Source organism: Bombina bombina, chromosome 3 (genome assembly GCF_027579735.1).
Source record: "Bombina bombina isolate aBomBom1 chromosome 3, aBomBom1.pri, whole genome shotgun sequence".
Classification (NCBI taxonomy): domain Eukaryota; kingdom Metazoa; phylum Chordata; class Amphibia; order Anura; family Bombinatoridae; genus Bombina; species Bombina bombina.
In genome coordinates, this window is record NC_069501.1 from 622,094,222 (window position 1) to 622,109,781 (window position 15,560).

A 15,560-nucleotide genomic window follows, 5' to 3' on the forward strand; every position below is an offset into this window, starting at 1 on the left:
TATTTTACCTCAAAATGTCCCAAGTATTTACACCCCATTGTAAAGGACTTAAAGGGACAGTCTAATCAAAATTAAACTTTCATTATTCAGATAAGACATTTAATTTTAATCAACTTTCCAATTTACTTTTATTATCAAATTTGCTTTTTTTCTCTTGGTATTAGTTGAAACTAAACATAGGCATACTCATGTGCTAATGTCTAAGCCCTTGAGGGCTGCCTCTTATCACAGGCTTTTTTTTATTTTTATTTTATTTTTTTTAAAATAATATTTTTTATTGAAGTTTCAAAAAGGTACAAAGAGTACAAATACAACATCTGCCCAATCATAATAGTAATACAAGAATACAGCACCAAGGTTGTGACACTTAGTATATCTGTTAGGCTAGTGAAGAAATAGCTAGCCTATATATTAAGTTAAGTCATACAGTTTAAGGGCTCAGAGAAATAAATATAGCCATAATAATATAACAAGACTAGCTCAAACAAGTAGAAACCAATGTTGTGTCAAAAGAGGTGTCAGATATATGGTTGGGCAATCTGGAAGGGAACTTCATTTTATGTTTTGATAGTATTCTGCTCTCCACATCTCTAGGGTGTATAAAAATGAGTGTTTCTGTGATAATGTGGGGAGTTAGCTTTTATTATGACCACGAGTAGGTCATAGAACAGTGGAAGGAAGAGGAATTACAGTGGACCAGAGCCACTCGAATATTGGGAGGGGGAAGGGAAAGGGGAGGAGAAAGCATGGGAGGGCGGAGCTCATTCAAATATGGCTGCAGTATGGTTTAGTGCTGATACCTATAAAACTAGCAGATATGCAATATTAATAAGTGTGGGATCCTAAGGTCTTGAAATAGGAGGTTCAAACGCAGTAGTGCTCTGATGAGAAATAAACACTATAACAGGCTATGTAGCTAGAAAAAGAGGTCCCTACCGAGTATATAAGCAATGGAATATCACCACACATACCATCAGTTACTACACATGCTCTCGGTAACATTATAGTTAAATTATCTCTTGAGTTATGACTGGATATATGTCCAACGCCTCACGCTTAAAACCCACGTGTCTGTGGTGAGTGTATATGTCGGACCGTGCCTTCCCAGTTGACACAGCCCAACCACACCCATTAAAATATTTGTATAAAACACTACTGTAGATTGAAAGCGCGTCTCTAAGATGAAGAGTTATCTTAAAGTTATCCTAAACTCATATTAGTAAAGAAATATATCTAGGAAACAGCTATTAAGAGTGGTGCTACGTGTGAGAGGTAGTAATAATCTGCAGAGTTCATCTAGTAGTGGTCATCTGATATGAGGAATGAACTGATGTTGTTTTGCTGGCCGGATAATTTAACTTCATTAGGATTCACTCTGCTGTTTTTATTATTGTGTGTGATAAACCTAAGTGACTTAACCCTGAGGGGGGCAGGAATGGAAGAGAAAGGAGCATAAAATATGGATAGAACAAGACCCTCCAACTTACTTGTATAAACGTATGGGAGGGCAAACCATATAATTATTTATAGATAGTATGACGCTGTATACTCTAGAGCTAGTATGGTAAGTTCTAGTGACATCACTATCATATGTATTGTATAGTGAAATAGGTGTGCAGGACTTTTAAAGCAGAAGCGGTATCTAATCCCTATATGAGTGACCCTAAACCCCTAGTTGGTATACCATACACGGTGGTTATAATATCTAAGAAGAGGTTGGTATCAGCAGAAATCTATAAACTCCTAGTAACCTGTGCCATGAGTGAACACTGTTTAAAGTTTAAAATAGTGCTGCAGTTAAGAAATTCTTCCCTGTGCTGTAGTATATAGATACAAGGAATATTAGATATAGCATAAATGTAGAGAGCGATTTCTTACATATACCTAAAGCAGAAATATGCAATGGGGGGCTGCACTATTCCTGCTTGAATTTAACTAGTTAGTAATCGCAATGTTAGTGAGGGGTAAGACTAAACCTATTATAACACATATCATTAGCAGTAGCGTAACGTTTAGAACCTGAGAATAAAGGGAAAAAAAATATGTAAACTGAGCATGATAGCTGAAAGTATATAACACATCAAGTCTCTATGTAATATGTCTTTTGAAGCAGCTCCAGCCAAAGGTACAGGGGTACCTCTCTCTTCTGGGTCTAGGAGACAAGTCTTACTAGCCAATGCCACAGGGCAGCAGGGTTAAAACAAATTCTGTTTCAGCAGTCCATATAATGTTTCCTGTAGTAAAGTCAAGAGACCATGAGCTGAGATCTAGTTCAGAGAACTCACCGTTAGCTTTTTTCAAATTACGTTTCAGGATAGGAGACCCCCAGGCAAGCAGTGTGCAGCCATTTGCGTCTAATGTCAGGTTTATGGCTTTTCTTAAGCTGTGTCCCGTACTGTTAGTGTACAGTGTGGGGCTGGCTTCTCTATCGATCTTACTGTCTGGAGCATCAGCTGGACATCGTGGGAGTTACGTCAGATCGCGGCTCAGCATTAGGATGTAGCGCACCGCTAATTTGGATCTGGTGTCCCTCAGTGTCCGACCGCATCGCCGGAGGATCAGGAATCAGCACCTCAAAGTTCATCGAACAGCCCCGACCGGTTCCAGGTACTGGTATACCCCATAGGCATCTCTCAGTCCAGTTCTGAGGATCGTCACAAATACGCTGCTCATCAGAGAGCACATATTCCTCCAGGTCTCCTGCTGGATACTCTGCTCCCCTAGAAACCTCTCGCTCTCCGTATGAGGTTTGTGTATGCCGGCTTTCAGATTCTCTCGCGGAGGTAGGATTCCGCTCATCTCTGAGGGTTTTCATGAGAGTATTAAAATGACTCTCCATCTTGGTAGCTAGTAGATGTAGTAAGGCTTCTATGGAAGTCTCCATCCCGGGGAAGAAGTAAGTATTCTATTTGTGAATTAGATGTTTCTCACCCTTGTAGCTGAGTTCCACGTGGTGAACGGTGGGTGGAAAAAGACTGCTCCGGGTAGCAATTTTAGGTCCTTTCTACTCCATTAGACTCTATGTCACTGGTCTCCAGAACTCTGATTACCATACAGCAACAATTTGGGCAGTACTGAGCGGTCTAGATATGAATTATAGGTAGGATAAGAGCAGAGCTCTTTCAGTGTGCGACCGCTCAGACGCCCGGCTTGCTCCGCCCCTCCATCACAGGCTTTTTAAATTCCTTTTCAACACAAAGAGACTGAAAGTACACATGGGCCATATAGATAACAGTTATTTAAGATTTAGCCCATCACAATGCTAACTGCAAGTCAATAGATAATAAACAGTCACAGTCATGTGATCAGGGGGCTGGAAGAAGGTTCTTAGATACAAGGTAATCACAGAGGTAAAAAGTATATTAATATAGCAGTGTTTGTTATGCAAAAATGGGGGATGGGTAATAAAGAGATTATCTATCTTTTAAAACAATAAACAATTCTATTGTAGACTGTCCCTTTAAAGCAGCAAATCAATATGCCTGTCCCGGGACAGGCAAGGGAGTGAGCTTCATGCACACTCATGTTATTTTCCTTTTCAGTTAAGGAAGTTTACTATGAAATCTCATGAGATCACAGTAAAACAGTTCATGGCCTCAGCGCTAATGATGCTGATTGGCTGCTATTTATTTCTTCCCTTTTTTTTTTACCTGCAGCTAGGCAGTAACTAAACAATAACTTTTTACAGAACACTTAAAAGGGATAGTAAACTCATTTTTTTTCTTTCATGATTCAGATAGAGCATGCCATTTTAAGAAACTTTCTAATTTACTATTATCATTTTCTTCGTTCTCTTGGTATCTTTATTTGAAAAAGTAGGAATGTAAGGTAAGAAGCAGGGCCATTTTTGGTTCAGAACCCTGGCTAGCGCTTGCGATTGGATAGCTACATTTAGTCATCAATAAGCAAGTGCAACCCAGGTTCTGAAACAAAAAATGGGCCGGCTCTTAAGCTTACATTCCTGCTTTTCAAATAAAAGATACCAAGCAAACAAAGAAAAAATTATAATAGGAGTAAAATAAAAAGTTGCTTAAAATTGAATGCTCTATCTGAATCATGAAATTTTAATTTTGAACTTAGTGCCCCTTTAAGGCTGTGACACACTGCAAGCGATGCGAAGCAGCTGCTTCACGCCGCATCGCAAGGCTTCTAAAGTTCAAATATTTCGACTCTTGAGTGCTCAGCTATTATTGAGCATATGAGTATAATGTCCTTTTAAATATGCCCAGTCCACCCACAAAAATTTTGTATGGACAATACAACTTTGTGTGTGGATGATAATAAATGCATTAAAGAGAGAGTATGATGTACGTTTATGCTTATATCCAACTGACATAAAATGCAAACATTGGGGAGGGGGCGTGTCTGGGCAGCGGCCATGATTGGTCGCATTAATCGGAGGCTGGGGAAGAATTCGAACTAATCCGCTGATTATCAGTTAGACAGGATAGCATCTATACCTGATATTATTTACAGATGCCTGATATCATACTGAAGACACCGAAACTGGATTTGCTGTATTAATGACTCCTCAGCCTGGTCTTAGTATGGCTGCGCAAGGAGAGGAACTCTACACAGTCATACAAGACCTCATGAAAGGCTTTGAGAGTAAGATGCTGAACAGGATTGATAGTCTTCTCTCTCATTATGCCCACGTATGCTTTGGAAGTTGAAGCACCAGATATTATAGCTCCTCTGGATCAAATGACAGTTATCCACTGACCAGCTATATATGGAGGATAGCATTATGCAGAGTTTCTATGAGAGATGATCTTCCTCACCTTCTGTTATACCCCAACCAGATCTAAGAATAGTGGCGATGAGTGAGAAGGATATTGAGGGGCTGCCTGTAATCCTACACCCCTAAAGAGATGAAAGGTAAAGCAGTCAGAGTATATGTGAGAGGGTCTCTGACTTACCTTTGTCTCTCCTTAGGAGCAGTGCAGCAAGTATATAATCACAGAGAGAAGGGCAGTGTCTGAGGTGCCCATACGGATGCCACTATATCCTTAACAGTACACCCGAAGTAACTAGGAGGCCCAAGCTCCATCATTTATCCTACAGCTGCCAGAGCTTAAAGATTGCAGTTGAACGGACCTGTGGTTGCCTCAGTGAGTGGTAATAGTTGTTGACGTATGTAACCCCATTCCTGGCAGTCAAGAGCTATGGCGAGTTGGATTGGTCAGTCTCAGGACTTGGTTAAATCGGCAAGTATGGGAAAGTATAAATAAAAAGATAGCCATTATGAAGACATTCTTAGGGACAGTGAAAGTATTTTTCGCCAGTGGAGTGGGCTGAATATTATTATACTCTATTTATGAAGCGCCATCATATTCTGCAACGCTGTCCATGGATACAGTTCATTTAAATAAAACAATATAAAACTTCTAAGAGACAGGACAGGATTTACAAAAACATGCAGTAGGAATTGAGGGCCCTATTCCCGCGGGAACTCACAATCTAGAAGGGTAGGAGGTTGAGAAACAGGATGTTGAGATACACCCTTGTTGATCCTGGACATAGCTGTATCTTTGCTCAGCTTTGGGCGTTTGTCTTTACATATTACTACTTATGCACTTGTTAATTATGCAGTTCTACAGCGTTGAGTGGTCCTTTAAACATCTTCATCCGGGGATTATAGAGTGTTGCGCTGTGAAAATAAGAACAACCTCCTCAGTGATGTCAGGAGTAGGAGGGCCACCCTGATGGCGTTCCTTCCAAACCTGGATAGTGAGTACAGGTAAGACTTGAATATACCTCTGGTACGGATGATTAGCTTGGAGCAATCTAATAATAGAACACTGCCGTGAGGCTGTCATTTCCAGGTGGGAATATTTAGTGCAGTGTGACCGCAAACAAGACACAGAGTAGGAGATTCTTTCCAACAATGACTGCTTTAGGAAAACTGCACTTTTTAGTAAGGTACCATACTTTTTTTTGCATGGACAAAAAAAAAAAAAATAACCCACAATAAGTTAGGTTCATTTTTTTTTTACTCAGTTAAGTTTGAGTAGGGAGATGTCCCAGATTTTTTTTTTTTTTATGAGACTTTTTCTCTACTATTTAGTACTTTATTTAATGTGTTTTAATGCTTTTTGGGGATTTGATCTGGCAATTCCGTATTACATGTCTCTCTATAATTGTTGTTTAGCAGAGATTTTGTTTTATAATTATCTGAGGTCAAGTATATCCCTTTCATTCCCTGCTAATGTTACATTATACTGTGGCAGTAAGGTATATCTTACTTTCATGAGAGGTTTTACTAAATTATACATGCCAGGTTTATTAAAATGCTGTTGGTGTTCTTCAGTATTTCTGTATTTGCTCTTATTAATCTAAAAAAATTGTTTTTAAAATGCAAACATAGATCCTTCTTGTACCTTACATTAGTTCAAATAGACTTTCTAAATACATTTACACATATATAAACTCTATAGGGTACACCACCCATCAAGAGTATAGGCACAACTGGATATTTGATTGATTAGTGGTATACAGGTGCTTCAGTTAAGCCAATCTCACCTTCATTACAAGACAGGGCAGGGTGGCATAATACTGCGCTCTCTGTGATTTGAGTGGAAGGAGTCTTATCAGAGTTTGGAGATGGTGGAGAAGACATTGCAGATGTACAACTCCCAGAATCCTGATCTTTCATAATCTTCTAAACCACAAAACCTGGGGGGGAAACAGAGTTATGAAAAACAGGTCTCGGACCAGATAGTAGTAAACATCTTACGAAGGACGTAAGTTATCATTTATAGTTTGACATGACTTTCAGTGCACCACAGTGAGCTGGTGGGTGTCAACGGCATATAACTGTACGCAAGATTTACGTATAGGTTAATGCATTCAAAAAGTATGTGTTTGCCAGTTGCAAATCAGTTGTATTTTATATTAATTATACTATTATCTACCTCTGTTCTGTGGTTATTTTTAACTGGCGTATTGGTTAGTCTGTGATAGTGTAGCGCTTCTTCTTGCAGGCCCAATCCAACCACGGTCTCTCCTCACCGAAATCCCAAACCACCTCACTCTTTGCAGGAAGGCACCAGAACAATCCCAGGCCTTGAGCCGCAAATTACTAACCCAATCAGACACTGCCTCCCTGTCAGCTGAACGTATCACACTTTACAGAAAGAACCAACTGAACTAAAACCACGCCCCTCAGCTATGATTGATCCCGGAGTAACAGCGCTCATGGTTATTGGTGATACTGGAACGGGCGGTCACCTAGGCGGCAAGGGTCTGACTACAAGCCCCAGGATGCCTCAGTGTCATAAATCGTGCGCTTATTCCACAATCCTTCCTTATCCTATATCTTATCCTGCGCTAACAATATATAGCTCTTACAACAACATAGAGCGTGTGCCGTGTTATACTCACTGAATTGACCTTGGCGTAATAATAAGGTTTATTCGAGTCTTTCTTAGACCAGTAATGCATTGCTGTGAATTTTAACCTGATTTACCAGGGTTGTAGATTGTATTTTACGTTAGATGGGATTACATTTTCATCAATTTGCTGTGCATCTATTTGGGGACAACCTGTACACTCAATTCATATACAGGTAGCCCGGGGTTAGGTTCCAGAAGGAATGGTTGTAAATCGAAACCGTTGTAAATTGAAACCCAGTTTATAATGTAAGTCAATGGGAAGTGAGGGAGATAGGTTCCAGGCCCCTCTCAAAATTGTCATAAGTAACACCTAATACATTATTTTTAAAGCTTTGAAATGAAGACTTTAAATGCTAAACAGCATTATAAACCTAATAAAATAATCACACAACACAGAATATATAATTAAACTAAGTTAAATGAACAAAAACATTTGCTAAACAGCATTATAAACCTAATAAAATAATCACACAACAGAATATATAATTAAACTAAGTTAAATGAACAAAAACATTTGCTAAACAGCATTATAAACCTAATAAAATAATCACACAACACAGACTTCACTTGCATTTTTCTGCAAACAGTTCTTTCTATGCATTCTAATCTGGACTGATTTATAGACAGGAAGATCTTGTTCCTTTGAAATCTGCTCGATAGCTCAGGTCTGGGTAAACTGATTAATTTCAGCTTGCTTGGCTTTGCTGCAACACAAGCAGATAGCTCCACCTACTGGCTATTTTAATAAATGCACTGCTTCTCAATGCTTTTCAATAGCAGTCACATGACTGGAAAAAAAAGGTTGTTATTCTGAAACGGTGTAAATTGAACCGTTGTAAAACGAGGGCCACCTGTATACACTTTTTTTCTTTAGCAGAAGCTATTTTTTTAATGAGCATGGATATAGCGCAGGATATAGGATAAGGATTGTGGAATATGCGCACGATTTATGAACGGAATGTATTATGTAATATATTTGGTGAATTTATCTATAGGTTTCACTGTATTCCAGGGCTGATGTGTTTGCACATGTGCAGACTGCAGTAACTCTCCTTCAGACACCTGCAGTGTAACCTAGGTTACCCATAATGGCTGCACCTTTCGGCTGTTTTGTCCTTTGAGCGTGCACAAGCATTTTTGCCATTTTGAACTCTCGCACAGGCGCATTAGGCAATTTTGACAGCTGGACTATCTTTGAAGTTCGTAGCCGCACCATCAACACAGAAGTTTTCATTATTTACTCTTCACTCTCGCACAGTCTCCAGAGCTTGCTAAATAAAAATAATGCCATACGGCTAGATTACAAGTTGTGCGTTAGGCTGAAAAAGCAACGTTAACAGGTCCTAACGCTGCTTTTTCACTACCGCTGCTATTACGAGTCTTGCAGGTATAGGTGTATCGCACACTTCTTTGGCCTTACTGCAAAACGACTTATGTAAACTTCGTAAACCCTTTTTTCTATGGGACTTCCATAGCGCTGGTATTAAGAGTCTGTCCTGGGAGGTCAAAAAGTGAGCGGTACACCCTGACACATTACGATCTTCTCAACCAAATAATTGGCATGGAGAGTAAAAAGAGCGAGTAGCAGAATCAGCATGGCCAGCTCTCAGAGAATAGGCCACACCCCAAGCCACGGCCAAATCTACACAAAAAACACGGATCCAGTCCCCTCATATTTAGATACAACAAAGGTTGAGGTAGCCCTGAATCCCTGCTTTTTAAATGGCGGCACAATGTAGGCGTTGTAGTAACAAAGGTGCTCACGTACAAGACTATATAGCCACATAGAGAGAAGAATCTCAAATAAATGCTTAGTTCCCCTAGGGATACCGGTGATCCAAAAGGAAAAATCACCTAAAACAAATTTTATGCTTACCTGATAAATGTATTTATTTCCAGATATGGTGAGTACACAGCTTGAGTAATTACTGTTGGGAATATTACTTCTGGCCAGCAGGAGGCGGCAAAGAGCACCACAGTATAACTGCTAAGTATCACTCCCTTACCCACAACCCCCAGTCATTTGACCAAAGGGAAATGGAGAAAAAGGAGTAACACAAGGTGTAGAGGTTATAGTCAAAAGAACAACTGTCTTAAAATAAAGGGTGGGGCTGTGGACTCACCAAATCTGGAAAGAAATATATCAGGTAAGCATAAATTTTGTTTTTCTTTCCTAAGATATGGTCCACGGCTTGAGTAATTACTGTTGGGAACCAATACCCAAGCAAGAGGACACGGATAAATAGGGAGGGACAAGACAGGCAGTCCTAAACAGAAGGCACCACCGCTTGAAGAACCTTTCTCCCAAAAGAAGCCTCAGCCGAGGCAAAAGTATCAAATTTGGAAAAAGTATGTAGAGAAGACCAAATTGCAGCCTTGCAAATTTGTTCCACTGAAGCTTCATTTTTGAAAGCCCAAGAAGAGGAAATAGCCATAATTCTCTAAGGAAGCTGTTGTCCAGCAGTCTCATAAGACAAACGAATTATACTTTGTAACCAAAAAGAAAGTAGTAGCAGTAGTAGAAACGGACAAAGAGGGCAGAGGACTGGCGAAAATCCTTAGTCACCTGTAAGTAGAATTTAAGAGCAAGTACAACATCCAAATTGTGTAACAAACATTCTTTGGAAGAAAAAGGATTAGTACAAAGAAAGGGAACAACAATTTCCTGATTAATATTTCTATTAGAAACAACCTTAGGAAGGAAACCTAACTTAGTAAGAACCGCCTTATAGGGATGTAAAATAAGATAAGGGGAATCACACTGCAGAGCTGAGAGTTCCGAGACTCTTCGTGCAGAAAAGATAGAAACAAGAAACAAACCCTTCCGAGATAACAACTTAATGTCTATGGAATGCAACGGCTCAAACGGAGCCAGCTGTAAAAGTTTAAGAACAAAGTTAAGGCTCCAAGGAGGAGCAACAGATTTAAAGACAGGCCTGATCTTGACCAAGGACTGACAAAAAGATTGCACATCTGCCAAACATTTATGTAGAAAAACTGATAAAGCAGAAATCTGACCCTTTAGGATACTGACTGACAATCCCTTCACCAGGCCTTCCTGAAGAAAAGATACAATTCTAGGAATTCTAATTCTACTCCAAGAGTAGTCCTTGGATTCACAACAATAAAGATATTTACGCCATATCTTATGGCAAATCTTTCTAGTAACAGGCTTGCGAGCCTGAATCATGGTCCCAATGACCGACTCAGAAAAACCACGCTTAGACAGAATTAAGCGTTCAATCTCCAAGCAGTCAGCTTTGGAGAAACGAGATTTGGATGAAGGAAGGGACCCTGAATCAGGTGGTCCTTCCTCAGAGGTCTCCAAGGTGGGAGAGATGACATCTCCACTAGGTCTGCAAATCAGATCCTGCGAGGCCATGCAGGGGCTATTAGAATCACCAATGCCCTCTCTTGTTTGATATGAGCAATGACTCATGGAAGGAGAGCAAACAGAGGAAACAGGTATGCCAAACTGAAAACCCAAGGAACCACCAGAGCATCTATCAGAACGGCCTGCAGATCTCGACCTTGAACCATACCTTGGAAGCTTGGCGTTCTGATGGGACGCCATCAGATCTAACTCTGGCACCCCCCATTTGAGGACTAAGCTGGAAAACACCTCTGGATGGAGTTCCCACTCCCCGGGATGAAAAGTCTGTCTGCTCAAAAAATCTGCTTCCCAGTTGTCTAGTCCTGGAATGTGGATGGCAGATAGACAGCAATTGTGGGTCTCTGACCACTGAAGAATCAGAGTAACCTCCTTCATAGCTAAGGAACTCTGAGTTCCTCCCTGGTGATTGATGTAAGCCACAGAGGTCATGTTGTCTGACTGGAACCTGATAAATTGGGCTGAGGCCAAGCCAATTAAATTGCCCTCAACTCCAAGATGTTGATGGGAAGAGCAGACTCCTCCCGAGTCCAAAGGTCCTGAGCTTTTAACTAGTTCCAGACTGCTCCCCAGCCCAGCGTCCGTGGTCATGATCACCCAGGAAAGTCTCCGAAAGCATGTGCCCTGAGACAGATGTTCCTGAGAAATCCACCATGGGAAAGAATACCTTGATGACTGATCTAACTCTATTCTCTGAGATAGATCCACATGGTCGCCATTCCATTGTCTGTGCATGCACATCTGGAGAGCTCTCAAATGGAATCGAGCAAAAGGAATGATGTCCATGGAAGCCATCAGACCGATTTAAGCAGTAGCCTGAAGAGAGGCAAGAGGAAATGATTTTGTTTTTCCTGACCTCTGTCAGAAAAATCTTCATCAGTAGAGAATCTATTATGGTCCCTAAGAACACTACTCTTGTAGCAGGGGATACAGAGCCGTTTTCCAGAAAAGAGACAACAATATCACTGTGTGAGATTTTGCTAGTTGAAAAGATGGCGCCTGAACCAATATGTCATCCAGTTAGGGTGCCACAGCAATACTCTGCCAAAAGAGCCCACAGAACCTTTGAAAAAATTCTAGGAGACATGGCTAGACCAAATGGAAGGGCCACGAACTGGAAATGTTTGTCCAGAAAGGCAAATCTCAGGAATCTGTGATGATCCATGTGAATAGGAACATGAAGATACGCCATAGGCCTATGGTTGTCATGAATTGATCCTCTTGTACTAAATGAAGAATGGAGCATATAGTCTCCATCTTGAAGGATGGAACTTAGAGAAACTTGTTTAGACACTTCAAGTCTAGAATGGGACGGAAAGTTCCCTTTTTTTTGGGAACCACAAATAGGTTGGAGTAGAACCCGAGACCCTGTTCCTGCACTGGAACTGGAACTATCACTCCCAGGGAGGAAAGATGTTGTATACATTTCAAGAACGCCTCTCTCTTTATCTGGTCTGCAGATAATCTTGAGAGAAGGAATCTGCCTCTGGGAAGAAAAGTCTTGAATTCCAATTTGTAACCCTGGGATACTATGTCCACAGTCCAGGGATCTGGGACATCTCATTTCCAAGCTTGAGAGAACTGAGAAAGTCTTCCCCCCACCTGATCTGATTCCGTATTGGGGGCAAACCCTTCATGCTGATTTGGAATCAGCTGCAGGTTTCTTTGATCGTTTCCCCTTGTTCCAAGACTGATTGGGTTTCCAAGAAGACTTAGATTGTTCCTACTTGGAAGAAGAAGGGGAAGGCTTTCCTCTGAAGTTATGAAAGGAACGAAAATTACTCTGACATCCTTTAGGCCAATTGTTATCTTGAGGTAGAAAAGACCCTTTTCCACCCATAATATCAGAGATAATTTCTGCCAAACCAGGTCCAAACAAGGTTTTGCCCTGGTAAGGAATCTCCAGAAGTTTGACTTTAGAGGAAACGTCCCCAGACCAGGATTTCAACCATAACGCCCTGCGGGCTAGGACAGCGGAGCTAGAAGTTTTAGCTCCTAGTCTAACAACCTGTAAAATGGCATCTGCAAAAAAGGAATTGGCCAACTTAAGAGCTTTAATCATATCTTGAATTTCATCCATGGAAGTCTCTACTTGAAGAGAATCAGAAAAGGCGTTGAACCAATAAGATGCCGCACTAGTCACAGTGGCAATACACACTGCAGGTTGCCATTGGAGACCTTGATGAACATAAATCTTTTCCAAATAAGCCTCCAGCTTCTTGTCCATTGGATCCTTAAAAGAGCAGCTATCCTCAATAGGAATAGTGGTTCTCTTAGCCAGAGTGGAAATGGCCCCTTCAAGTTTGGATACAGTATACCAAGGGTCTTTAATGGAGTCCTCGACAGGAAACATTTTCTTAAAATGGGAGACAGGGAAAAACATAATTTATGTAAGAACTTACCTGATAAATTAATTTCTTTCATATTAGCAAGAGTCCATGAGCTAGTGACGTATGGGATATACATTCCTACCAGGAGGGGCAAAGTTTCCCAAACCTCAAAATGCCTATAAATACACCCCTCACCACACCCACAATTCAGTTTAACGAATAGCCAAGAAGTGGGGTGATAAAAAAGTGCGAAAGCATATAAAATAAGGAATTGGAATAATTGTGCTTTATACAAAATCATAACCACCACAAAAAAGGGCGGGCCTCATGGACTCTTGCTAATATGAAAGAAATGAATTTATCAGGTAAGTTCTTACATAAATTATGTTTTCTTTCATGTAATTAGCAAGAGTCCATGAGCTAGTGACGTATGGGATAATGACTACCCAAGATGTGGATCTTTCCACACAAGAGTCACTAGAGAGGGAGGGATAAAATAAAGACAGCCAATTCCTGCTGAAAATAATCCACACCCAAAATAAAGTTTAACGAAAAACATAAGCAGAAGATTCAAACTGAAACCGCTGCCTGAAGTACTTTTCTACCAAAAACTGCTTCAGAAGAAGAAAATACATCAAAATGGTAGAATTTAGTAAAAGTATGCAAAGAGGACCAAGTTGCTGCTTTGCAGATCTGGTCAACCGAAGCTTCATTCCTAAACGCCCAGGAAGTAGAAACTGACCTAGTAGAATGAGCTGTAATTCTCTGAGGCGGAGTTTTACCCGACTCAACATAGGCAAGATGAATTAAAGATTTCAACCAAGATGCCAAAGAAATGGCAGAAGCTTTCTGGCCTTTTCTAGAACCGGAAAAGATAACAAATAGACTAGAAGTCTTACGAAAAGATTTCGTAGCTTCAACATAATATTTCAAAGCTCTAACAACATCCAAAGAATGCAACGATTTCTCCTTAGAATTCTTAGGATTAGGACATAATGAAGGAACCACAATTTCTCTACTAATGTTGTTGGAATTCACAACTTTAGGTAAAAATTCAAAAGAAGTTCGCAACACCGCCTTATCCTGATGAAAAATCAGAAAAGGAGACTCACAAGAAAGAGCAGATAATTCAGAAACTCTTCTGGCAGAAGAGATGGCCAAAAGGAACAAAACTTTCCAAGAAAGTAATTTAATGTCCAATGAATGCATAGGTTCAAACGGAGGAGCTTGAAGAGCTCCCAGAACCAAATTCAAACTCCAAGGAGGAGAAATTGACTTAATGACAGGTTTTATACGAACCAAAGCTTGTACAAAACAATGAATATCAGGAAGAATAGCAATCTTTCTGTGAAAAAGAACAGAAAGAGCAGAGATTTGTCCTTTCAAAGAACTTGCGGACAAACCCTTATCTAAACCATCCTGAAGGAACTGTAAAATTCTCGGTATTCTAAAAGAATGCCAGGAAAAATGATGAGAAAGACACCAAGAAATATAAGTCTTCCAGACTCTATAATATATCTCTCGAGATACAGATTTACGAGCCTGTAACATAGTATTAATCACAGAGTCAGAGAAACCTCTTTGACCAAGAATCAAGCGTTCAATCTCCATACCTTTAAATTTAAGGATTTCAGATCCTGATGGAAAAAAGGACCTTGTGACAGAAGGTCTGGTCTTAACGGAAGAGTCCACGGTTGGCAAGAGGCCATCCGGACAAGATCCGCATACCAAAACCTGTGAGGCCATGCCGGAGCTACCAGCAGAACAAACGAGCATTCCTTCAGAATCTTGGAGATTACTCTTGGAAGAAGAACTAGAGGCGGAAAGATATAGGCAGGATGATACTTCCAAGGAAGTGATAATGCATCCACTGCCTCCGCCTGAGGATCCCGGGATCTGGACAGATACCTGGGAAGTTTCTTGTTTAGATGGGACGCCATCAGATCTATTTCTGGAAGTTCCCACATTTGAACAATCTGAAGAAATACCTCTGGGTGAAGAGACCATTCGCCCGGATGCAACGTTTGGCGACTGAGATAATCCGCTTCCCAATTGTCTACACCTGGGATATGAACCGCAGAGATTAGACAGGAGCTGGATTCCGCCCAAACCAAAATTCGAGATACTTCTTTCATAGCCAGAGGACTGTGAGTTCCTCCTTGATGATTGATGTATGCCACAGTTGTGACATTGTCTGTCTGAAAACAAATGAACGATTCTCTCTTCAGAAGAGGCCAAAACTGAAGAGCTCTGAAAATTGCACGGAGTTCCAAAATATTGATCGGTAATCTCACCTCCTGAGATTCCCAAACTCCTTGTGCCGTCAGAGATCCCCACACAGCTCCCCAACCTGTGAGACTTGCATCTGTTGAAATTACAGTCCAGGTCGGAAGCACAAAAGAAGCCCCCTGAATTAAACAATGGTGATCTGTCCACCATGTTAGA

The 15,560-nt window shown here is 40.6% G+C and overlaps 1 protein-coding gene across 1 annotated transcript in view; it reads right to left on the reverse strand.

Annotated features, from left to right (window-relative positions):
* The window catches only part of TXLNA (taxilin alpha), a 64,232-nt gene extending 57,113 nt beyond the window's left edge, over positions 1-7,119 (reverse strand). The window contains exons 1-2 of the mRNA XM_053707241.1: positions 6,915-7,119; positions 6,523-6,675 (exon numbers count right to left, since the gene is read on the reverse strand). Of these exons, the coding sequence (XP_053563216.1) occupies positions 6,523-6,655 (133 nt within the window). The 5' untranslated portion in view covers positions 6,656-6,675; positions 6,915-7,119. The remainder of the gene's footprint in view (positions 1-6,522; positions 6,676-6,914) is intronic.
* Between the last annotated feature and the right edge of the window lie 8,441 nt (positions 7,120-15,560).